The sequence below is a fragment of the Eublepharis macularius genome, chromosome 2 (assembly GCF_028583425.1).
Source record: "Eublepharis macularius isolate TG4126 chromosome 2, MPM_Emac_v1.0, whole genome shotgun sequence".
NCBI lineage: Eukaryota > Metazoa > Chordata > Lepidosauria > Squamata > Eublepharidae > Eublepharis > Eublepharis macularius.
Window position 1 is genome coordinate 206,687,668 of NC_072791.1, and position 24,481 is coordinate 206,712,148.

The 24,481-nt window shown below is 42.4% G+C and overlaps 1 protein-coding gene across 2 annotated transcripts in view; it reads right to left on the reverse strand.

The window, feature by feature from the left end:
* FRZB (frizzled related protein) overlaps nt 1–24,481 on the reverse strand; it is a 42,283-nt gene that overhangs the window by 9,000 nt on the left and 8,802 nt on the right. The window contains exons 2-5 of one of the 2 annotated variants that reach the window (XM_054971853.1): nt 17,665–17,712; nt 4,862–4,927; nt 1,761–1,965; nt 730–793 (exon numbers count right to left, since the gene is read on the reverse strand). In XM_054971853.1, coding sequence (XP_054827828.1) covers nt 730–793; nt 1,761–1,965; nt 4,862–4,927; nt 17,665–17,712 — 383 coding nt within the window. The remainder of the gene's footprint in view (nt 1–729; nt 794–1,760; nt 1,966–4,861; nt 4,928–17,664; nt 17,713–24,481) is intronic. The other variant, XM_054971854.1, reaches the window with a different exon arrangement.

Here is a 24,481-nt window from a genome sequence, read left to right on the forward strand (position 1 = left end):
CAGGAAAGTAGAGAGGATCAAATTATGGCCAAGACTCTTCCTCTAATGAGAAGATCCAGCACAGCAGCACTTCCTTGCATTACGGAGATTCTACATACAGCGGCCATCGCCTTTGGTCAGTGATCCAGCAAATTCTGTACATTAGAGCCTGGCCCTTCCAAACAGTCATTGCTCATATAGTTATCTGCTACTAGCACGTTTAGTTAAGATTTCAGCAACTGCCAGTTTATAAACGGAAACGTTCTTGAATGATAGAAAATGGTGGTTTGGGGCCCAACCCTTGTTTTTAATAAAGTGTCTTGTTATGAATTATTGTGTGTCAGCTACGGTTTTCATTTATATGTACTGCTTTTGGTTAAGCAAATCCTAAGCAGATCTACTCAGAATCCTATAGAGGCCTACTGAATGGGGCTTACATAACTGCACTGTTAAGATGCTGCTCTTAGTATTTTCCTGATATGTTTGCATTGTGATTTGGGAATTAATAGGTTGAACTTTGTTTTGAATAATCATTTAGGGTTTAAGATATTCATTCACATTTTAGAACTGTTGCAGACAAAGGCTTATTTTGATATGAGATATATTGGACATGATGGGGAAAAGAACCACATTTTATAAGAAAATTATTCCTGCTGTATTAGGTGGAGTCAAAGTTCTGTGGCTGATTATGGGACAAACCGCCCCCCCCCCCATAACCAACGTCAAATATACTTAAACAATTAGTATTACCTTTACTTTTTTACCAAGACGATCCTTCCATTTCTCAGCTATGGATCCTTCTACCAAGAGTAACCTATGTATCACAGAGAAAAAAAATAATTGTTTTATATAGGTGAGGCGTGCAAAATAGATTCACTGAAAACAATCCTGTGAAAACAGGGATTACACCCCGACATTAATTACTCCACTGTAACAGCTGGAGTGTTGGACTATGATTTGGGAGATCCAGGTTCAAACCCCACTCTGCCATGGAAGCTCGCGGGGTGACCTTGGGACATTCACACAGTCTCAGCCTAACCTAATAATAATAACAACATTTGATTTATATACCACCCTTCAGGACAACTTAATGCCCACTCAGAGCTGTTTACAAAGTATGTTACTGTTATCCCCACAACAAACACCCTGTGAGGTGGGTGGGGCTGAGAGAGCTCCAGAGAGCTGGGACTAGCCCAAGGTCACCCAGCAGGCTTCAAGTGGAGGAGTGGGGAATCAAACCTGGCTCCCCAGATTAGAGTCCCGCGCTCTTAACCACTACACCAAACTGGCTCGTTTGGTCGTTGTGAAGATAAAATGGAAAAGATGAGAGCATTGTAAGCCGTTATGGGTCTTCACCGAGGAGAAATGAAGTGTACGCATTACATGAAGTAAAGAAATAACCCTTTTTTTAAAAAAAATGACATTCTGAAAAAGTGGAAAAGGTTAAACCTCGCAACTGGTGTTTCACAGTCTGACATGATCAGAGGGAGCTGGAGAGAGAGAAAGGGAAATCAGCAGATAATTCAAAGAACAAGTATGTTGTTCAGCCAGCAGAAGAGATTGAGCTTGCCGCTAAAAAGGACTGAGCTGATAGGCTTCTATGTTTCTGACAATCATTGCAAGAAAGAAAGAAAGAAAGAAAGAAAGAAAGAAAGAAAGAAAGAAAGAAAGAAAGAAAGAAAGAAAGAAAGAAAGAAAGAAAGAAAGAAAGAAAGAAAGAAAGAAAGAAAGAAAGAAAGAGGGAGGGAGGGAGGGAGGGAGGGAGGGAGGGAGGGAGGTACCTGGAGCGTTCTTCATCTTCATAACCCATAATGATGTACTCTTCATTAGCATTAAGAGGCGGGCACAGGCAACCAGAATTAGTGTACAGATTAACAGTGTCTCTAGGAATGTTAACCAAGGAAGATTTTAAAATCTCCTTTACTTCCACGACTGCAGTGACATCATGACATTTGGTCTTCACCTCTTTTACTTTAGCCCGAATAACTAAAGGGAGAAAAGAGTTTATTTAAAAGTATGCAACCCAGACACACATCATTCTGAATGTTTTGTTCCTCTGAAACCTACTTCCCTTTTTCTAGACTGAGAAGGGCTTTTAGAAAAGAAAGGGTTTGTTTTTACTATATAACTGCTATCATCAATAAGCCCTTCGTAAAGAAAGGATGTATTTGTAAACATCGTATCTGTAAGATTCAAGTCCAGTAGCACCTTAGAGACCAACAATATTTTCAGGGTATGAGCTTTCGAGGGTCAATGCTCCCTTCTTCAGGTATTTGTTGGTCTCCAAGATACTAGTGGACTACAGAAACAGTCATACTTACATAAATCTGTTTTTCTGGGAATCACACAATGAGTGTCCTGGCACTGCCAGTTTCTGGGTTTTTTCCAGTTTATAGCTACTGATTTTGTCAGAAGATTCAGAATGATGTCCATCCTGGAATTCTATTTTTCTATGTTGCAACAGGCTTTCCATTTTACTTAACAGTATATAGGTGGTGGGCTTTGTTCTCAGCCATCTTCCTTGTTCTTCTGAATGTTTGTGAGAGATACCAGTGTAAGGGATGTTTGTTAATATCAAACATATGGTTTGACACCTACGCAGTATTGGTACTTTTAAAAAGAAACTCCCTTAGAATTTAATTGATTTTGTATTTGGTTCTATAACAGCTTAGCAGCACAGAGGGTTAGTATTATCAAGTTTTACCATGCCACTTGCAGCTATTATTTCCTTTGTGAAAAGAAAATTGTCTTATTTATACTTCTTCTATACTTCTGGATGGATCACCTGCTGCCTCCAAGAAAACGGAATGGATCATGATTAACTTTGGAATTGTCAAGCCAACTCGTATCTCTATTACTGGGACATGTATTTGTTTCTCTCACTATAAAAAACTTCTATAATTTTTACACATTTATGATTACATGAGCCAAGCGACACGATGTTTTTGAACAAGTCAGTTTAGTTCAGTAGTTCAGTGCACATGTGGCTCACCAATAGGGTAAGTAACAACTCCCTGGGGCCATTTCAGCTCAGGAAAATGGTGCGAGGAGCAGAGAGACAAAGGCTGATCTGTCACAGGGGCCATAGTCTTGACCTGAATCAAACCGTGCAGTGTCTGGCAAAGTAAGTTCCAGTAGCTGCTATTACAGAAAGGAAAGCTGCTTTCTCAAAAAAGTTAAGGTGCTACCAATCCCAACCCAAACTAACAGCCAGTTTTAGGGGGGCGGGAAACTGCTGAACTACCTGAGGGTCTGTAATGGCCATAAAAAGACAAAAGATAGACTCTGAACCCCAAACATCCATTTATTTCCCCCACTCAGACCCTGTCAAACCCGATATGCTCATCCAAAGAATGTCTCTCCAATTTCCATTCCTAATGTTCCACACGGTGTTGAAAATAAATCTTCTTTAACGGGTCTTTTCTTCTTAATGGGCGTTACATTATGGAATTAATGATATGCTGGTTTCTTATGACATTTTCATTGGTGATGATTGTTGTGGGTTTTTTAATCTGTGAGAAAACTGGGTGCCATCCTGTGTCTCGCGGTCATTTTTCACATTATCACTATATTTAATTAACTTTACTGTTATCCGCCCTGGGGATCTAATATAGTATGGAAGGAAGAGTATAAATTCTCTGAACAAATCAGTTAATTAACAGAAGAGTCTGAAGAAATCTTTCCTGGGAGTAAACCCCACTGAATAAAGCTGAGGGGGATTCTGAAGAGACCTGGTTAGGACTCTTCCCTTGAAAGCCAGAGATCTAAATTCCCTTGAGATTCATTTATGCCTATTTGTCCCCCCCCTCCCATTTTTTCTCTCACCTCACTCATGTCTACCCAGAGCTTCTTTCCAATGTAGCCCAACCCCATAAAATAGCTGCTTGTTCCTCTGTTCCCTTGCTTCTAATTTATAAGGGAAGGTTCAGGGAATAAAGAAAGCACCGAATTTAACATAGGCAACCACTTTCAAATAACAGCCACCCAATATGTCAGCCAGACCAGCCTTTCTCCACAACACTGCTCCTCCACTTCACAGTTTTCACTGTAGGGAATCTTTTTTGTGATTCTGCACTAGTTCACTTGGCTGGCACTGCAGCTTCAAAGCATCCTAAACTGCCATCTTAAGGGCAAAAAACAAAAGATGGTATTGGCAAAATCTGCGCTCCCTTCAGTTTAGCACACTCAGTTCTGTAAATTCCATCACCCAATCCAGTAAATCTGGAGCATTCTGAACAGCAGCAACTGCATGTGTGAATGGTGAACTGCATATGAATAAATGTGCTCAAAGTACTTCTTGTGTAAACGGCAGACAAGTCAACAATACATGTGGGGTCCTTGACAGAAAACGGACATTGCTATTTTCAAACACCTTTGCAAGAGTTGGGAGTATCACTACTAAAATGACAGCCTCATCTTGACTTTCTTTTTCTCTCTCTGTCTATGCATGGAGAAGGGGGAAAGAATTCAACTGACAACTGATCAAGTTAGAGTCACTTGTAGAGCCAAGCTACAAGTGACGAATGACAGGTTGGACACTTGTCAGCTTCCCTCAAGTTTGGATGGGAAATGTAGGCATCCTGGTCTCGCAGCTTGGCTCTCCAACTGCTGTCCAATGGACTTTTCAACTGTCGCTTGTCTAACATTCCGCCAAGCTGCCTACATTTCCCATCAAAACTTGAGGGAAGCTGACAAGTGTCCAACCTGTGTCATTCGTCACTTGTAGCTTGGCCCTCAGTCAATAACTTTTCTGGTATGTTACAGGAAAAAATGTGCATTGGGCAGACTAGGGCCAGATAACCTATTTCACTTAAATCTTTGCTGACCTCTTCATCACTAATTTAAAGTTTTTTTTATTGTTCTTCCACAAAGCTATGCTTACCGTAGTTGTAATTATTCCGAAGATAAGTTTTCTGAGTAGCTTTTATAGGTTTGCATTTGCAGCGCTCTGGAAAACAGAAACTCTTGGCATTAGAATAAAGAAACAAATGAGAAAGCGTCAAGCGCATGCTCTGATTTGTCCAAATTTCCTTTTTAAAAATACAGAATTTGCCCTGGAAGCCTAAAGCTCTGCTGTCGATACAGGGCTCCAATGCGCACATAAAAGTCACCACAACACAAAGCAAAGCAAATGTGTTCAGGTACCTTTAACAGTTATAAAAAAGAATGGATTTTAGGTGAGTTATTTTACCTCTCTTTGGCCGTTTCCACACACGTTAAATAATCCACTTTCAATACGCTTTAGTGCACATTTGTAACTGATTTTCCATGGCCATTTCCACACACGTTGAGTAATGCACTTTCAATGCACTTTCGTAATCCTTTAGAAGTGGATTTTTTGTTCCACAGATGGAAAATCAGTTTCAAATGTTCACTAAAGAGTATTGAAAGTGGATTATCCAACGCGTGTGGAAGCAGCCACGTGTGGAACAAAAAATCCACTTCTAAAGGATAACTAAAGTGCATTGAAAGTGCATTATTCAATGTGTGTGGAAACGGCCTTTAAGAACTACACCTATCAAAAGTCCCTTCTCTGTTGAACTATTAAAGGTTTACAGCCTCTATTCTTCCCATCTGACCACTCCACCAACTCTGTTTTCTTCCATGTCAGGCAGTATTCGCTCCATTCATACAACCCCATCATGGGCTGATACTAATTTTAAAATCTGAACCAGTCATAAGGAAATCTCTTTAGGAACATGGACGCAATGTCTTAAACCTTCAAAGGCAAAACTCACAAGCTTACCCCAAAATGAAAATTCCAAACTTTATTTCATATACAAAGTGGTTACTTCAGAACTGTCATGGTTAGAACAATACACCATTGGCGAAGAAGTGAAATTATGCTAAACATGGATATAAAAGTTTATTATTACCATCACCAGGGCTTTTTTTTCAGTGGGAACGCGGTGGAATGGAGTTCCAGCACCTCTTGAAAATGGTCACGTGCGGAGGGCAATCTAAACTCCCCTCTGTCTGGAGATCAGGGGGCAGGGCCACCGGCCATGTGACCATTTTCACCAAGGCCGATTTAAAGGTTAAAAAAATCCCCCCTTGTTCCAGCTGACCCAAAGTGATGTCATTGTGTGGTCCTGAGTTCCACCACCTCTTTTCCCAGAAAAAAAGCCCTGACCATCACCATATCTAAGAGTAACCTGGCTACCCGCCCTCTTACCCCCAGTTAGGCTTGCCAGATGTCTGTTTATAACATGCAGCATCTTTTCCTTATTCTATTCCCCTCCAACTCTCAAAAGACAGCAAGGGAGAGGGATTGGGACAGAGATGTTGCTCAACATCAGATGAAAACTTGGAAGTGACATCACTATGTTTAGCGACACGCCAGAAAGCCCACCAATCTCTATGGTTTTCACCCAGAAGTGACACTGCATATTGCACAACATTTTCCGCCATGCCCTGCCCCCAAAAGTCTCCTGGGAGTTCCAGACATGTGTCTGGCAACATCTCCTCAAAAGTAGCAAGAGGACCCCCTAGATATGCAGAAAAAACAACATTGTAAATTGACCAAAAGCAGGAAAGGGTGAGTGGCATGATGAAGGGACGTCTGGCATAATGAGAAGGCATGGAATGTTGAGTGCAGTCACAGTTGAGTTAAAGATGGAGAAGGGAAAATAACTTACTCAAAACCCTTGAGAGCTTATAGAATTACAGAGGTGGAATTTTTGCGGGCAAAGAAATGTCCAAGTTGTCCCTTTTTAGCATACACAATTCTTCATGAGCTCCCAGACAGTTTCCTCTAATAGCAAACTTGACAACTGTGCCTACTATTAAAGCAGAAAAACATGATTGTCCACAGAGGCAGGGGTTGATCTGTATTTATTCAGTAAATGTTCATACCACACTTCCTCCATGGAGCTCAAAATGGCATACCTTGGTCTCCCCCTCCTCCATTTATCCCTTACAACAACCCTACAAGATAGGTTAGGCTGAGAGATTGACTGGCCCATGGTCAACCAGCTACCTTTATGGCACAGAGGGTGTCCCAGATCCTAGTATGGCACTGTAACCACTACTCCAAAGTAGGGGCTCCCTGGGCATGCAGGAAAAAATGCCTTATAAAACAAAAAAAGCAAAGGAAAAAAAAGATATCACAACCTTGACAGCAGGAAAAGTAGGGGGGACAGAAATAGCAATTTAGAGATAGTTGGTTCAAAAAAGCTCAGAAATGTTTGACGCTTTGTGAGAGAAACCACAGGCCAAAGTGATATAAAACAGGCCACAGTAATCTATAGGGAAGAATGAAAATCATGTTAACAAGAGAGAACAAAACTGTAAAAAGAACTGAGGATGAAAATACTGTATACTGAGGGAAAGCGGCTAAGGAAGAAGATAAGGCTGGGGGTGGATCCAGTGATCTGCTAGTGGAAAAGTCATCTACCCGCTTTCTCCTTCCCCCAGAAGTCCCTTCGGATCCCCAAACTGTTGGCTCCCAAGACTGCTGGCTGGGAGGAGAAAGCAGGGAAAATTCTGCAATCCTTGTCCAAGACAGTGGCAGCTGGAAACTCTGGAGAAAAGCAACTGTTTAAAAGTAGAAAATAAACTGCAGGGACTTGAGAAAATGATGAGTTATGTGTGCCAGGAAATTTCCAGTCCAGTGTAAGGATATACCAGTCTTGTAATGGACTGCTGTTTTTTCACAGTTAAAGCGTATGCTTTCACGAATAAGTCTGAAGGAACAAAATAATCTTGAAATAAACAACAGGTGGCAAGACTAGGCGGTTAATGAGAATAAAACAGAGGAGGGAAGACGTATGTGTGTCAGTTCTGTGAGGGAAATAAATGTTGACAGCCACGCCTGTGTTGAATTAAAATGTACAATTAGCCATTTAGAAAATGTATAGGAAAAATTCAGTGGAAGGGATAAAATAGACCTTTTAAAAAAGGAATAGTCACATACTGCTCCTAAAAGCAGTAGCATACAGAGCAAGTCCACTTAAAGAGACAGAGGCTCAAAGCTCAGCATTAACGTCTCCGTTCATTTAGTTCATTTCAATAAATGAAAATAAATTGGAGGGGGGGGAAACCTCCCGAATGTTTCCAAAGTACTTGGAAGAACCATTTAAGCGATGCATTAAAAAAGGAGGGAAGAGAGAACAATCGCTGTCATGGCATGCACCAGTTCACTTCAAGTTAAGATACAAGTTTTCAAAGTAAAGTGAGATAAAACTACACAGAACAACTGATGGGGAGGAGGGAACTTTTTAAAAAATAGACTGAAGGCAAAAATGTGTTATCCTGAAGACAGTAAAGGAAGATAGTCCATTATACAAAATTTCCAGATGCTTGAGGGTAGCTGAGGTATATAACGTTTATACCCAGAAAGCATATGATTTTTTAAAAAAAGAAAAAGCAGGGACCATGCCCCAAAGCTCAAGCTGAGCTGACATCAAGATGTCTGCATGAAATATATTTACTTTCATACAGAAAACAAACACTAAAAAAAAACACGGGACTGTGAAGTATGGCTGAGTATTTGCACTGTTACACTCAGCTAGTGTTTCTTTTTCAAAAAAGACATATATGTGTGACTGAAGCATCCAAAGTCGTTCTTCAAAAGCAAAAGATGTTAAGTACATTATTACTTGAAGCAAATTATTTATAAAGGTACGCATACACATGTGAGCAAAACCCAGAAAGAAATTTATCTGAAACCACCGTTCCTGTTTATCACTGATTGTCTCTCTATGGCTGTATTCAGATGTCACAACAACCTTAAATTTGTGCACAAATTTCTGTTTCTGTACTTCTTTGTGTGTGCTTCTATACCCCCTTCTTCCCCCGCTAATGGAGAGTATGATTAAAGATTCCAAGTCTGAAACAAACTCCGGTTTCCAGTTCACATCTAAATTTGGGAACAAACCCCTGTGCTACTTTACACATCAGGTGGTGTATCTTAGGTGTGAAAGTGCCTTCATTGAAAAAAAAACACCCATGCATATAGAAAGCAGGCAGAAAGATTCAACTTCCTCTCTTTGCTGGTTTTCCATTTGCGGGGAGTTTTTAACATAGGGAAGCACTCCAGAATGAGACCATCCATGATTCTACATGTGCAGTCAAAAGTGGTTCAGTCTATTCTACCAACTCGAGTCTTGGACATTTTACTGAAACTTCATTGTAGTGTACATGTGAACCATGACTAAGCCAAGGGGGCTGGAGAAAGTAGAGATCAAGGAAGAAGCAACTGGAGCAAACTCACTTGAAAACTGAAAGAAAAGTTAACCAGGCCCTCTTCAACCAACTCAGATACAACCTATATTTATCACAAAGGTGCCCCACATTCTGATCATTTGGTGGAAATCGTTTTAGCATTATCTTAATTAGAAACTCTTTTCCATGTAAGCTTTTTTCAACAACTTTTTTTTCATTTGGAAAAATAACATATTATCATAGGTCCCATGGGATTATGGGTTTACTCTGAAGCACAGAAAACACACAAAACTAAAGAGAACTATGTTCTACACCTGCATGCCCACATCTTACCCTTCATGAGCCACTTTGCCAACCAGGTCAAGAAATGTGCCACTGAGAAGCTGGAGCAACTGAAAGGTTATGGGGACTTTAGTTTGGGGACTGTTACTTTTTACCTGGAAGAAAGCATTTCCCCATGTCCCTTCCTTTGAGATCTGCCACACAAGAGCTAGTCTGATGTAGTGGTTAAGAGCAGCAGAACTCTAATCTGGAGAACCAGGTTTGATTCCCCACTCCTCCGCTTGAAGCTGGCTGGGTAACCTTGGGTCAAGCTCTCGCAGCCCCACCCACCTCACAGGGTGATTGTTGTAGGAATAATAACAACACACTTTGCAAACCACTCTGAGTGTAGCATTAAGTTGTTCTGAAGGGTGGTATATAAATTCAGTGCTTTTTTTCTGGGGGGGATGCAGGGGTACGCGTACCCCTAAACATTTTGTGACTCTAACGGGAGAAAGTAAAAATTTTAAAATGTTGGAATTCCTGCTAAACCAACTCCAAACGTATTATTATGGATATTTATGTGATTTGTTAAGTTTTATGCAGCGCATGTTGGCAACAAAGATGTTGAGTTATATTTAAACTCACCAGGAGCAGTTTGTCTTACAAAAAATGGAACATCTTTGAGCATCGAACACGCCACCGAGATCGCTGGCATAATCGGTGATCGTTAGGGTGCAGACAAATACAAACAAGTCTTCTCTAAGCCACTTGGAGCTCTGGTAGTTGGAATCTAGCACAGTGATTGGTCAGTCTTGTTGCTACCCCTGATGGCAGCGACCAATTTGTGTATTTGTGTACGTTTTGCACAAAGAGTTTGTCTATACCGAAACTCTTTGGTTGTTGTGTGCACGTGTCACTATAGAGGGGCCTTCAACGTATGTAAATTCATGGTTTTTGAAAGGACGACATTTGGCGACGGACATCAAAAGCAAGCAGAGGAATTGGGAAGATGTTAGTGAACACAACCTCATGCCAATCTGGAAGTTATTGTGAGCTGTGTAATATGAGGTAATGCATATTCTTGGTAATTTTGTCCATTGACTGCATTTATTTTTCCCGATTTGAACTATAAAATGGTGATTTTCTTGAGTCAAACTGAGAGTGCCCCTAAACTTTTTAGAAAAAAAGCACTGTGTAAATTGAATGCTGTTGTTATTGTTATGAGCCTGGGCCTACGTAGTGAGGCCTAGTGGCGCCGAGGAAACCTAGATTGACTACAGGGCCTACATTTCCCTGGTCCCCTTTGGACCCTGTGATTAGTTAACAGATTTAGAGGGGGAAATTGCACTAATAGAGAAGTAGTGGGATGAAGCCTAAGAAGAGGGATAAAAGGCCTCACCCACAGGGGGAAGGTGTTCACTCCTAGGGAGCAGAGCTGAGGAGAGGCTGCTAGAGATAGAGGAATCCCTCATCCAGAAGGGAACAGTCTAGTTAGACAGACACGTTAGGGTGTTTTATTTTGTCGTTCACCTACCTTTACTATTCTCTTTAGTCTACAAAGTTTTGAACACCAATAATTACTAAACCTTTTAAATAAAGTTGTTTATTATTCTGCCTGAGTCTTCACGCCTCATTCGGTCACACATAAAGTAAAACCTATGGGGAAGAGTGGACAAAAGGAGTTGGTTGGGTACTCTAGGCCCTTTTGAGGAAACCTGACCAGACTGGTGGCAGCCTACAAAGAGCTTCCCTGGTCCCCTGCCTGCTGTGACAGTTATTATTTAAAAAGATCTGATTATGCAACTTTCAGCGCTTCTTGCTTTAGTGGTAAATGAAACTCTGCTTTCTTCCCATACCCATTTGCTTCTTATTCCAAAGATTTCCTAGCAACAGACCAGTCCAGATCTTCATCAAAGCTTCTAATTTCTGCCTTAGCCTAACATTAGTTGACACCGTCTGCCTTAGCCTAACATTAGTTGACACCATCAAGGAACCACCTGTCCAATAACAGTTGGAGGGGTACATACACACAGAAAGCATAAAGGAAATGAATTGACATCCATGCTTAGGAGACTGTGCCACAAGAAGGTGATGTGCCACAAGAAGGTGAAAAAGTGAATAAAAGTGAGCAGCCCAGAATGGAGAGGCTTGCAGTACAGCCAGTGCAATATGCAAAAGAATATCAACTGAATGTGAACAGCAAGCCATAGGGGTGGATTCAAACTCCTCCTCCCACTCTTGCATTGTAAATATTTTTAATTAATTTATAACGTTAGCTGTTTTTGAACCTTTACTCCATGTGTTCTGGTTTTCTTTCAAAATGATGGGAATCGCATGGCCAGACATCATTTGCACACTTCTGTTTGAATTCCCCCCAAAACACCCCATAAAACAAACCGACAATATAGATCAAGTTTTCCCACTCACACAAAGTATCATCATTGCTAGAAAAACGAAAGTGTTTATCATTCACGAGCCAACACAGGCTCGTTGTGTGTGCCCTGCCTTTTGAGTGATGCTTTTGTGAGTCAGGAGCATTACTGTTCTGGTTGTTTTGGACCACTGGTTGCCACAAGAACACCTTCAGTCCAAGAGCCCCTGGAGCATGCAATGGGTCAGATGATCACGTGGGTGAAGGAGCAAACGTTCTTCACTCACACTTCATGATGTACAACCGAGGACAGTTCCCTCTTCTCCCTGGGGAATGGTTTTCAGAGGAACGGGGGCTGCCAAGAGGAGCTTTAAGAACCCCCAAGCAGAACCACAGCACCCACTGGTTTGGATCCAGGCATCACTTCTGTATAAGGATAGTTCATATTATGGTTACCCCAGTTTCATCTCAAGACTCCACAGCTGTTTATCAACGGCCGAGGCCAAGGTCAGCCAGTTCATCCCATAAGGTCTGTGAATGTCTGCACTCTCAGGCTTTCCTATACCACATAAGGACAATAAAAATAAAGTGGGTTCAGCATACAACTTGCTTCTGGGAACTCATGTATACTTTGGCAAAATCCCTTTCCCCAGCAGACAACGGTTTCTACAGCTTCAGGGAACGGGGCACAGAGCTGTAGTATAAGCAAAGCAAAACGTTAAGTGCCAAGCAGCAAAGGAAAGCAAGACTGTACAATTGATTCTCTCGTTGGCCCTTCTCTTTATTCTTAATAGTATAAAGGACATGGAGGGCATGGTCTATATTTAACGATGTTTTCAGAGTGAAAAATTAACACTGCCAAAGTACAAGGCCCTGTGGTGCAGAGTGGTAAGCTGCAGTACTGCAGTCCGAGCTCTGTTCACGACCTGAGTTTGATCCCAGCGGAAGCTGGGTTCAGGTAGCCGGCTCAAGGCTGACTCAGCCTTCCCTCCTTCCGCGGTCGGTAAAACGAGTACCCAGTTTTCTGGGGGTAAAGTGTACATGACTGGGGAAGGCAATGGCAAACCACCCCATAAAAAGTCTGCCAAGAAAACGTCGTGATGCGACATCCCCCCATGGGTCAGTAATGACTCGGTGCTTGCACAGGGGACTACCTTTACCTTTACCTAAAGTACGAGGGGAGTTATGACTATAGAAAAATCAAGAAAACTAGCTGCTGAGTTTCTAATTCTACACTATGGGCTTAACCCACTTGCAGTGAGGGCACAACAGTTCTGTGTATAGCATTTCTCTGTGGCACAATTAAGCCCCATTTTCACTCCACTTCTCACCCCTGTGCTTGCATGGGGATTCTCACAAGCAATGCAACTGGCCACTGACTGGAATTGGAGATCCATGAACAACACCCATCCAACTTCTCATCTCAGTACGTTATGGATGGTGACATGTAAAGGTTTCCTAGTCTCCTTCATGGTCATTTGAGTTCATTGCATGGGACAAAAATGGGGCTCTACTGAGCACCTTGGAAGTCCTCCAAGCAAAAATGAGTCATGGGTCCCCATCTTGTTACGCCTAGAGCCACTTCTACAATTGTAAGAACGATTAGGGGCGTCACAACAAAACTGCTGTCATAGACAGCCGGGGACAATCACAAAATGTTGGGAGGTTCCTCAAAACGTTAAAAAGGTTCCCAGTCAAGCATCATCCTACAATGCAGGCAGTTGTTTCTGAATCAGTGCTCCCTGCAGACGCAACGGTGATGCCTCCTTGGCCCTTCTGAAGCACCTTCTGATCTACTGAGGTAGAGATAAGATGCTTCCAGGAAGAAGGAAGAGGGGTACTCAGTGCTTTTTTTCAGGGGGAACGCAGGGGAACGGAGTTCCGGAACCTCTTGAAAATGGTCACATGGCTGGTGGCCCCGCCCCCTGATCTCCAGACAGAGGCGAGTTTAGATTGTCTTCCCTGCCACTGAGTGGCATGGAGGGCAATCTAAACTCCCCTCTGTCTGGAGATCAGGGGGCGGGGCCACCAGCCATGTGACCATTTTCTCCGAGGGCACCCCATTGAGTTCCACCACCTCTTTTCCCAGAAAAAAAGCCCTGGGCATACCAATGGATGCTATGGCACTCACTGTCACCATATTGGTGACTATTAGTTCAGGCTGTAGGTAAGTCATAAAAGGTTTCACTACTCCAGTAAAGAAAGGAATAACTTTTAAAATTTAGTCACAGGAGTACTTTTTATCTTAAATATACATTGTTCTTCACAGAATAACTGAAGCAGTAGAACTCCTCTGTTCTCCATTTAAACAAAGAGGCAGGCACCAGAGAAACAGAGGAAAGGGGAAAGAGGTGGGGTAACAACGCAGAACGTGATCAAAGATAGTTATTTCGGCTTCATTTTATTTAGGGACAAGACTGAAGATCTTCAACAGAAAAGGCAGGTTTTTGAGCTGGGTGTTAAAGGAATAGAAAAGGGTGGTCCTAGGGAAACCTGCTTCGGATTCCCACTAAGAAGAAAAACTGTGTATAAATAAAGTAATAAATAAATGATGGAATAACTATGATGTAACTATCTTGCCAAAGCTGTATAACTCTAAGTCTGGTCAGTACCTGGATGGTAGACCTCTTCGGACTCCTATGCAAGCTGACTCGATTCCATGATGGCAAAATCGCTGGGGGGGGGGGGAGCAACTGTTTATGAAGGTATTCAGGGAGGGAGTTACAAGTATGGGGGCAGAACAGAAGTCACTGAAGTGAACAGATCTTCAGGTTGCTGAAGGTGGTAGACTTGGACATCATTATAAACATACAGCAAACCTAAAAACTATGTGGAATGTTTGGTTGCCATAAAACTCGTGTGAAACACAAATATTTATGCCTGGCAAAAAATGTGTTTGAGAAAAATTATTAATGTTTAACCTAGATAGCGGGATCATCTTCCAAGCCCCTTTTTAGAAACCTCTTATGAAACCAAGAAAAAAGTCATTTCTAGCCAAACAGGAGGAGCTATTTACACATAAGATTTTGCCAAAGATGACTCTGCCAGGGATAAGAGCTGCTTTGAGTCCACTCAGCACACAGACAGTACTCACCAGCAATAACATGCCGGGGGCGATTTGCAATATTCTTTAAAAATAAATCAAGTCAAGACTTTTTTCCCCCAACTATATCCCATAGTTCTTATTGTAAGATGGCAAAACGTAGAATTTATATAGCACTTTTTAGAGTATTTTCATACATGATCCTCTTGTAATACTTACGATCGTTGTAAGGTAGATTGGCATTAGTAGCCCCACAAGCAAGGCCCACAACAAAATGTAGTGGATTGTGGTGGAGACAACTGTCTACAGTTTGCAGACACCCTTTACCTTTTGCCCCCTCCCTATCAGACACCCTTATCCCATGCCGAAGATCCCTGCCTGTTCTGCCCTCCTTCCCAAAGATTCTTGCTTGTTCTTTCAAACCATTCCAAAGAATTTTCCCACTTTCTTCATCCCCTCCTTTCCAAAGACTCTTCCCAGTTTTGTCTCCCCCCACCACACTTCCCCGTTTTCTTCCCACCCCTACCTTGTGGCTCCCAGGTAGCATTTGGGTGACTGACTGCCTCCTTGCCTGGGACAAGAAAAGGCAAGCGCCAGTGGGGGGGGGGGATGGACCCCGCTTCTCTGATGGTGGTGCATCACTTTGATCCAGCCGTGTTGGAGAAGTATGCATGCACAGCAGTCAGATAAGTGGTTTGGGACGATTTCTCTCTCTCTCTCTCTCTCACACACTCACTCACACACTCACTCACTCACTCACTCACACACTCACACACACACACACACACACACACACACAAAATTAGGTTTTGTTGCTGTTTGTTTTTCTGCAATGCTGGCGGGTTCCCTAAGGTTGCAGAATCGTCTGGATTATATACCCTATTAGCCCCAATCCATGGATTTAAATATCTGCGGGGGGCACTTGGCTGCTAGTATATAAGATACTGCAGGTGAAGACCTCACAAACTGTGTGAGACCATTAACTGGATCTCCAAACATTTTAATCTTCGTTTAAAACAGCAACAGTTATTGCACTTTGGGGGTGAGTGCTATGGTTGAAAAGTTCTCATGCAGGTCAGCAGTAATGGACTTAACATCCATTTGAGAATAATTTCACTTTTTATTCTAAAACAAGATGTTCTTGTTTTGGATTTAAAGAAAGGTGCCCTCCGAATCCGATGGCTATGGGCTGGTCTTTTTAAAAAATCTCTGCTAACATTTTGGGCCAAGAAGAGCTGAATTCTGCCACCTGAATAAATTATAAAAATTAGGCAAATTTGGTCCTATTAGCTATAGGGAGGGAAAATGAGCTATGAACACTGAATTCCCATCCCCTGGACTCTCTAAATCCAGTTTCTAAGATTGCACCAGGCATTGGTTTGGATCCAGGCTAAATTTTCCTGTAGTAAAAAGAACTTTCCTTCCTCCCCGCATCACAGCCTTCCCTTACCGTAAAATGGTACTCTTGGAGGACAGGGGACTTTGCAGTGGAAAGGAGGAATCAGTAGAAACTGTCAATTTAGTCAGGATCCAACTCATTGCCTCTAGATTTTCAAGGTGCAACAACAGGAACTAGAAACATACATTTAAAAAATTAAGAAAGCTGAGATTCTCAGGATTCTGAATGTCTGGATTCATTACCAACTCTTCTGCCTTCCCCCACTTCTGTGGTATGGCTGCAGGAACGAGCCTAATCTTATGGTGACACAACTGCAAAGTGAAAGCTAATGAAGAAATTGGGTAAATGGAAGGAATGTAGATATCATTTATGATACTGTTCTTAGGACTTATCAATGCAGGATGTCCTAATACTAGAGACATTGCATTCTGCCGAGGTTATTCATCTAGTTTCAGACGCTACAGTAAAGTTGGTTAGTCTTAAAGGTGCTACTGGACTCTTTTCTGTTTTGCTACTACAGACTAACACAGCTAACTCCTCTGGATCTATCACCTAGTTTCATACTCACATGGCACTCTGGCACCTGTTACCTATTGAACAAGTTATTGTTTAAATATATGCAGAATAATCCAATCAAATGTCATGGGAAACCATGATTTAATTAATTTAATTATGGTTCAGACAATTGTCTGAAAGTGAGCAATGCCACTATGCTTAGTTAGGGTACTTCAAACTGATACCACCGCCTGGATTTATTAACTACAGTTAGGCCGTTTCCGCGCGTCTTTAAAGGGACAGCCCACTCACCGAACTTGAGTGGCTTTTCGACTTCACTCCAGACAGCTACGTTTTCAAAACAGTTGCTGGCTATTTGGCTTCCATTTTCTCAGCGCCTTTTCTGGAACGGAAATTTCCCATGGTGCCAGAAAAGACGCTGATAAAACGGAAGCCAAACAACTGGAAACCGTTTTGAAAACGAAAACGTAGACGTCTGGAGTGAAGTGGAAAAGCTGCCCACATTCAGTGAGTGGGCCGTTCCTTTAAGGATGTACAAAAACAGCCTTACGGATTGGATTCACATGACATACAAGCTAGATACCAACCGAGTCTCTGTCAGGGAAGCGAGGGAAACAGCGGTGATGAAACCAGTTTTTGCAGATAAACAAGGGATTACGTGACTGTCTGCATTTCACTAGGCACAGTTAAAGCAAAACTTGGTTCTGCATTATGTCTGCACCAAGCCAGTGAGTAAAATGAAATTCCATACAACAAACCTAAACTTCAGCGGTTTTCTTAAATTGCTTGGGAATCTCTCTCTGGACAAAGCAATCATTGTACCACCATCCAGTCACATCTGTATTGTTTATATGTAGTCTCAATAGAACTGAAAAGCTTTTTTAAAAGTTATATAAGGTAAGATTAGATTTTTAAAAATGTACTCACCCATGCTGGTGCCTCTACAGTTGCCATTATTAGAATCCATAGGGAAATCTGGCATGAATTGTTAAATATGTAAAGAAGTGTTAGTATTTTTAATATTGGATTGTGTCAACACAGCCACATTAAAATGCTTCAGTTTTAATACACTAAATATTAAAGAGATTAAGACTATATGGGTGGTGGGGGGGGAGATGTTGTAGCAGACATCTACAAATCAGCACTCTAACAAATAAGCATGGACTGATTAGAAAGAATGAATTATGTCAAATTCCAAATGTCTTTCAAAGTATTTCTGGAAGTATTCTATTTTGGAACAGTAGCCTCTTAATATATTCTACAATTAACCATGGCATTTTGACATGTGCTATGTGCTTGGGGCTATTTTTCATATTTACTTGTCCTGCTATCGCAACAGAGACTTCTTAGAATTGCAATGAAGTTTAAAAACACTCACAGACCAGCCAGAAGGAAGTAAGAAGAGGCACAGTTTCATGACCAAGGATTAGATCCAAAGAAGAGCCAAATATGTGTGCACAAGAGAAATGTGTATGTCACTGGAGTAGAGGCTTCTTAATTTATTCGTCTCCACTGCCAAAAAGGCAGGTGAGCTGTGCCTTTTCAGTAGTGGGAATTGCTACAATAAAAACAGGAGAAGCGCCAGCTATACGCATGGTTCTCATGCATGTATGTTAATCCAGTAAAACTCAGGTTTAACCTATAACAGAGATCAGCAATGTTTTATAATTTAAAGGACCAAATTATATCAGAAATCAGAGCAAGATATCCACAAAGAACAGTATAAGAAAGTATTTGTCTAACTGAAAATATGCAAGTTACTGGAAACTGACAAGTTGATTGATAATCAATAAAGTCTCTGGAGCCCCAAACATTGGCTAATTGCAAGTCCTTCACAGGAAACAGCACACATGAAATCTCATGCTAAGTAATACATCCCTGAGCAATTTAGTAAACTGGCATAAATCTGTCCATGGTTCACACATAGGATTTCTCTTTCTGTGAAGTATCTCTAAGAAGCTCTGCAGACCCAGAAAAATCTTTGCTTGCCATTCCCTTCACATCCTGGACATTCTGGTCTCCCACCTACCCCTCCAACATACCTTAACTTAAAAGATCTTTTTTCTTTTTAAAGAGCCATATTTGGTTGCCCCGGCACCCCCAAATATGACACGAGAATACAGACATGGAACAACTGTGCATGGCTTCAACTAGTTTTATTTATTTAAAGGGCTAATTTACACCAATGTTTATTTAACTAGGTTCACTATTTTGAGGGCTGGCTGCACTAGACAACCACCTGAGGCACCTACCAAGCAGGTCCACCCTGGCTCCCAATTCAACCAGCTGTTTTGCCAGCCTCGTTTATCCCAGCCTGCACAGCCGTTCCGTGCCAAGAAGTGTCCAGCCTCATCCACCTCCCTTGATGGGCCACAAAGTACCTACCAGGTTTGATAGATGCCACTCAGCACCCAGGGCACTCCTTCACAGCGCCACCCAGCCGCATGGCATGTGATGGCCTGGGTCCAGACATAACCCCCCCACACACACCGTGATGCCTCCGAGTGTTTGCTGATTAAGCCAACCTATCCTGAGTAACACTCACTATATAAACAAGGAGCAGCCTATATAACCACATATTAAAACATTATATACTTCCCAAAAGTTTTACTGAGGTCATGTACCTAAATTGGTTTCTCATCTGAATTCTAGATTGTCCTCCTCCGAATAGGTGAATGGTATTCCACTATAGACTGCAAAAGCTGCCCACCTCCACTGAGCCTGCTCGCGGGGAGGGCGGAATACAAATATGATAAAAATAAATAATAAATATATATGGTGACTGATCTGTAATCGTTCACGTGAGCAAATCTTCAGCTGAAGTTGCAACAAATGGCTCCGTTCAAACATCACAGGAAAAATCACAGTTTGTTGTAACTACAGTTAGTTTTGGAAACCAGGATTTAGTTCACGGGTGATCAATCAAATCCTGGTTTTCCTTGACAAATACTGGCTTCATTGCCTTTGCCCTTTCCTCCGTCTTACCAGCCTACGCTCCAGCAAGGCTATTACCAGGGAACAAGCCCTGCTGCTCCTATTCATTACATGAAAACATTGTTAAGACTAACTGTGATTAATAAACCAACTTTAAACCATGGTTTCAGATCCTGATTTGATGTACCCTTAATAACAATAGTTAGTGGAGCAGCCCATATTGAGACGGTAACACTAACTGTCGTTTATTTAAAGCCTGGCTTGGATCTCACAGAGCTGGAAGAAATGTCTGTCAGCAAAGCCGATTTTCTTCGCCTTCCCCCTACTGCTGTAGTCACAAATGACCACCCCTAATGCTGCTCCTGAGGGAAAGGACCCCCACAGGAACAGCATTGGGGGGAGGTCAATGGGCAGCAGTCAGAGGAAATAATCAGTGAAAATTGCCCCCATTTTCATCCTCAGAAGTCCTCCTCAGGATCCAACCTTATGTTTTTTGCATCTGAACTGAACCAACGAACAATCAATATGTATGCATATTCTGTCCACCAATGGAATTCAAAGGCCACGTAGGACATTCTTTAAAGGACTGCATACAGGGTTATTTATCACATGGTTACCCTAACATGCTCCCATTTTATCCTCACAAGGCCTAAGGGCCAAACTGCTTATGATTCTGAAGCTCGATGACTAGAGCTCTGGATTTATTATCTGGCTCAAAAAACAGCAGTTGGGGGGGGGGGGACTGGGGTCATGGTGATGATGGAGGGATTACTCTTCCCTAGTGCCAAGATAATGGAGTAGAGGAGAAAAAAGTTGTACATTGTTTTGGGCCCCCTTCCCCTCTGGAAATAAGGGAATAAAATAAACTCCCCACATGAAAACCACTCCTCTCTAGAAAGCTTAAACCACAGCAGAGACAAAAGACTGGATTTCTTACAGGTGCTTAAAACAGCACCAGGAGGTCATTTTTCATCAGCACAGAGGTGGGGAAGAGTGCAGTCCTACACACAATTATACTCTACTTAGGCACTCTACTGTTCCCTTCCCTATTACCGTGCCCCAACTCCTTTCACACCAACACACGCTGGACGTTCCTGTTACTGAAATCCAGCCTCATGTGTAGCCCACAGTGAAAATTAAACCCAGATTGCCTCAGTTCTGCACTTTAGCCATTACATCAGACTGACTAAAGGAGACCCCTGGTCTTTCAAAAGGAAGACTAACCCTACCTCTTTTTAATATCTGCCTTTAACATTTATGTTCCATTTCTCCCTGCTGCTGTCTTTTTATCTCCTTTACCTCCTGTCTACTAAAAAGAATAAAGAAAATTGATGGGGCGCCCCGAGTACAAGCTACAGGCTGTGAGTGGTTTAGCTCTGGATCATAACACAGCAGATGAAAACTAATCATCTACGGTGAACTGGCAAGAAGACCCTTTTAGATCTGTATGAAACTTGTGTAGGCAAAATGAAAAATGTCTGACACCACTAAATGATCAACTGAGTCAAAATTTCTTCAGAGATTGTTTGTTGCCTATGGCTCTGGTTTTCTCCAAGCTTCCTTAAGCTACCCGGGTCGGCCGGGCAAGTGACATTATAAATATTATAATTTTAAAAGAAAGTAACTTATTCTGGTGAATAAAATTTATAGTTTAACAAAGCGATTATGACATTGCTGTGGTTTACGGGTTGTTGCAAGAATGGTTTATTTTATTTACTTTATTTACACCCCACTTTTTCTCTTCAATGGGGACCCAAAGGAGCTTACATCATTCTCCTCTCCTCCGTTTTATCCTCACAACAACCCTGTGAGGTAGATTAGGCTGACAGGGCATGACTGGCCCTACATCACTCAGTAAGCTTCTATGGCAGAGCGGGGATTTGAACTCGGGTTTCCCAGTTCTTAGTCTGACACTCTAACCAGTACACCACAATAGTGTATTAATTAAAATATTTATATTCAGTCTCATTAGCCACTAAAACCCTCAGGTTGGCTAACAAGAGGAAACTGCAATGCAACCCAATGTTAAAAGTTCGATTACAAACAAATTTTAAAAGCCAAACCTGCCAAAACATCCACTAGTCTTCTCTATTGGCCCATTTAGCCAAAAACAATACATTAACAAACCAAGAAAATCTTAATTTGTTTGCTGAACAAAGAAGGAACCGCTCAAGCCTTCCTTGGAAGGCTGTTGTGTAACTTTGTAACCACCACTGAAAAGGTTCTTTCATGTGTTGTCACACCACTGCATTTCTAGTGGGGGGGGGCACATAGAGTGAAACCTCAGCAGGTGGCCTAAAAATAAGGGGAGGAGATTGTCTTTAAGAGGATTTAAAGTCAATGCCAGCACTTTGAATTGGGCCCTCCAGAAAACTGGGAGACAATCCAGATGTTTCATATCTGGGATGGGATACTTTAATCACTCTCCCACTACAAACCTGGTAGCTACATTTCTGCATCCGCTGTCATTTCCAGATACTTTTCAGAGGCAGACCCCTCCCCTTAAAACACATTGCAGAAGTTCAATCCGTACATTACTTGGGTGTGAGTATCTGTGGCCAAATCCCTCTCGCCAAGGAAAGGGCATGGTTTGTTTGTTTTTTAAAGTGCTAACACCTGAGCATCCAGCAGCACTCCCAAACCGTGAGCCTCTGGGAAGAGATTGCTGAGATAATGCATACAACTGTATCGCTGAGTGTTTAAGAACCGAATTCCAAGAACGTTTACTTGGAGCTACAGTCCTCTCAGTTAGATGAAACTAGCTTGATACATTATCATACTTGGGCTGCATAAGAAGTGGGAGTGCTACCCCACTATAGTCAAAAGCTGTTCTGTGGCTTTTTGTAACTTCCCTTTTCAGTCTTAAGGCCCAATCCTCAGGTGTGCCAAGGCATAAAGTGACTGTCCTTGTGTAGAAGAGTCATCTACCCCCCAAAAACAGCACAAACCTTACCATCACAGCAGGGAAGTTATGCCACCATCTCTGGCAGATCAGCTGAAACGAAGGGTCTAGAATGGAAATTCAGAACCTGGTCTTCCCACACACAACCCTAACCAACAATCACTGTAAAAATGTTTAACCTCCAGCATCTGACCATTTGTTTGCACTGAAATCCTGTTAACTAAAAAAAAAACCCATTTTCACCAGGGGAACTTTCTACATTTTAGTGGCTCTTGAGTGAGAAAACGTAGCCTGGTGGTTCTCCAGTGAAAGGGCTGTACAGCTCTCACCTCAGACACTAGCTAGCTCAGCAACTTCAATCCTATTTTCTGCACTGTTGCCAAGATATATGAGCGGCAGCAGAGAAGATATGCTCATACACCGGGCTTTTTTTCAGCTGGAACGCGGTGGAACGGAGTTCCAGAACCTCTTGAAAATGGTCACATGGCTGGCAGCCCCATCCCGTGATCTCCAGGCAGAGGGGAGTTTAGATTGCCCTCCGCGGACAGCAATCTAAATTCCCCTCTGTCTGGAGATCAGGGGGCAGGGCCACCAGCCATGCAACCATTTTCTCCGAGGGCAATGCATTGAGTTCCACCACCTCTTTCCCCCCCAAAAAAGCCTTGCTCATACATCTTGGTTCCCTCTGCTGTCCTTAACCCTCAATCCCCAGGGTCATGGGCCTAGGAGGCTATAGGAATACTGGTCTGCCAAAGCAGGTCCCAAGGCAGATTATTTGGCCTTATTTGAGGCTTCCTTATGGTCAAATGAGAGAAGCATATGACTGGACCCGTGGAGGTCTCTCTCTGGTCGCTACACAGAAGCCTCCTGAACTAATTCCATTGGGTGGCTGTTATCACAAGACAAGCTGTGTGCATGACGCAGGGAGGATGGATTTTCTCCATTCCAGTGCAAATCCCTGTGCGCGGGACATGCACAAACCATGTGATGAGCCACGGGGATCACAGCCCACACCACCCCTCACTGCCTCCCCATATACATGACACATCCTTATACCTATCATGTTGGGCACGAGCTGTAGCCCAAAACACCAACACACTACAATGCCTGCAACGAAGATCCGAGGTTAGCTCCCCCTGCAACTAACTGGTGCTTAGTAAGTAAAGTAAATCAAACTAACTGGTGCTTGGCATGGAGACAAATTCTCAGCCCTTGGGGCTATACCAGTTTTCAAATTAGCTAATAACTAGAATAGAAATGTTTTGTTCTACTTTTAGAAGGTGAATTTTTATTCCTTGGAGGGGGAGAGGGAGAGGGAGAGAGATGCCTTCTACACAGTGACTGGAATGTTTGTTTAATTTTTTTTTACCTCAGAATTTAGAATGTCATCATGTTCCCATTCGGTGAAAGAAAGCGTTCATGGATTTCAGGCTGGAATCGTTCAAAGAAGCTATTGTGTGACTTGTGGTCCTCAGTAATAGGTAACTTTGGGGCAATTTGACAGGAACGACTTCTCTTCAGTTTGTCAATGCGACTGCTTTTAAATGGCTGCACATGCTGCCAAACCTCGCTCAGTGCAGATCTGTTCTTTAAGGCACTTTGGAAAGCATCTCCGCGCTGCCCGAGGACGGAGTTTGCAAACGCTTCAATATGAGACATTCACAAACTCGGCTCCTAATTTGGGCACTCGAAACCACTTGCGCTGAAACGTTCCCAGCAGGTATCAGCCCAACACAGCTGTAACAACAGTTTGCTGTCTGTCTATAGACAAGCCCAGGGAGCGAGGTTTTGAATGGCTGGAACTTGAAGAGCAGATGTCAAAATACAAGGCCAAGGGAGAAGCGAGAGCTAGAATTAGCCTGAGGGAGGTAGAGAAAACTGGGCTATTCAACAGGGTGGAAGGCAAAG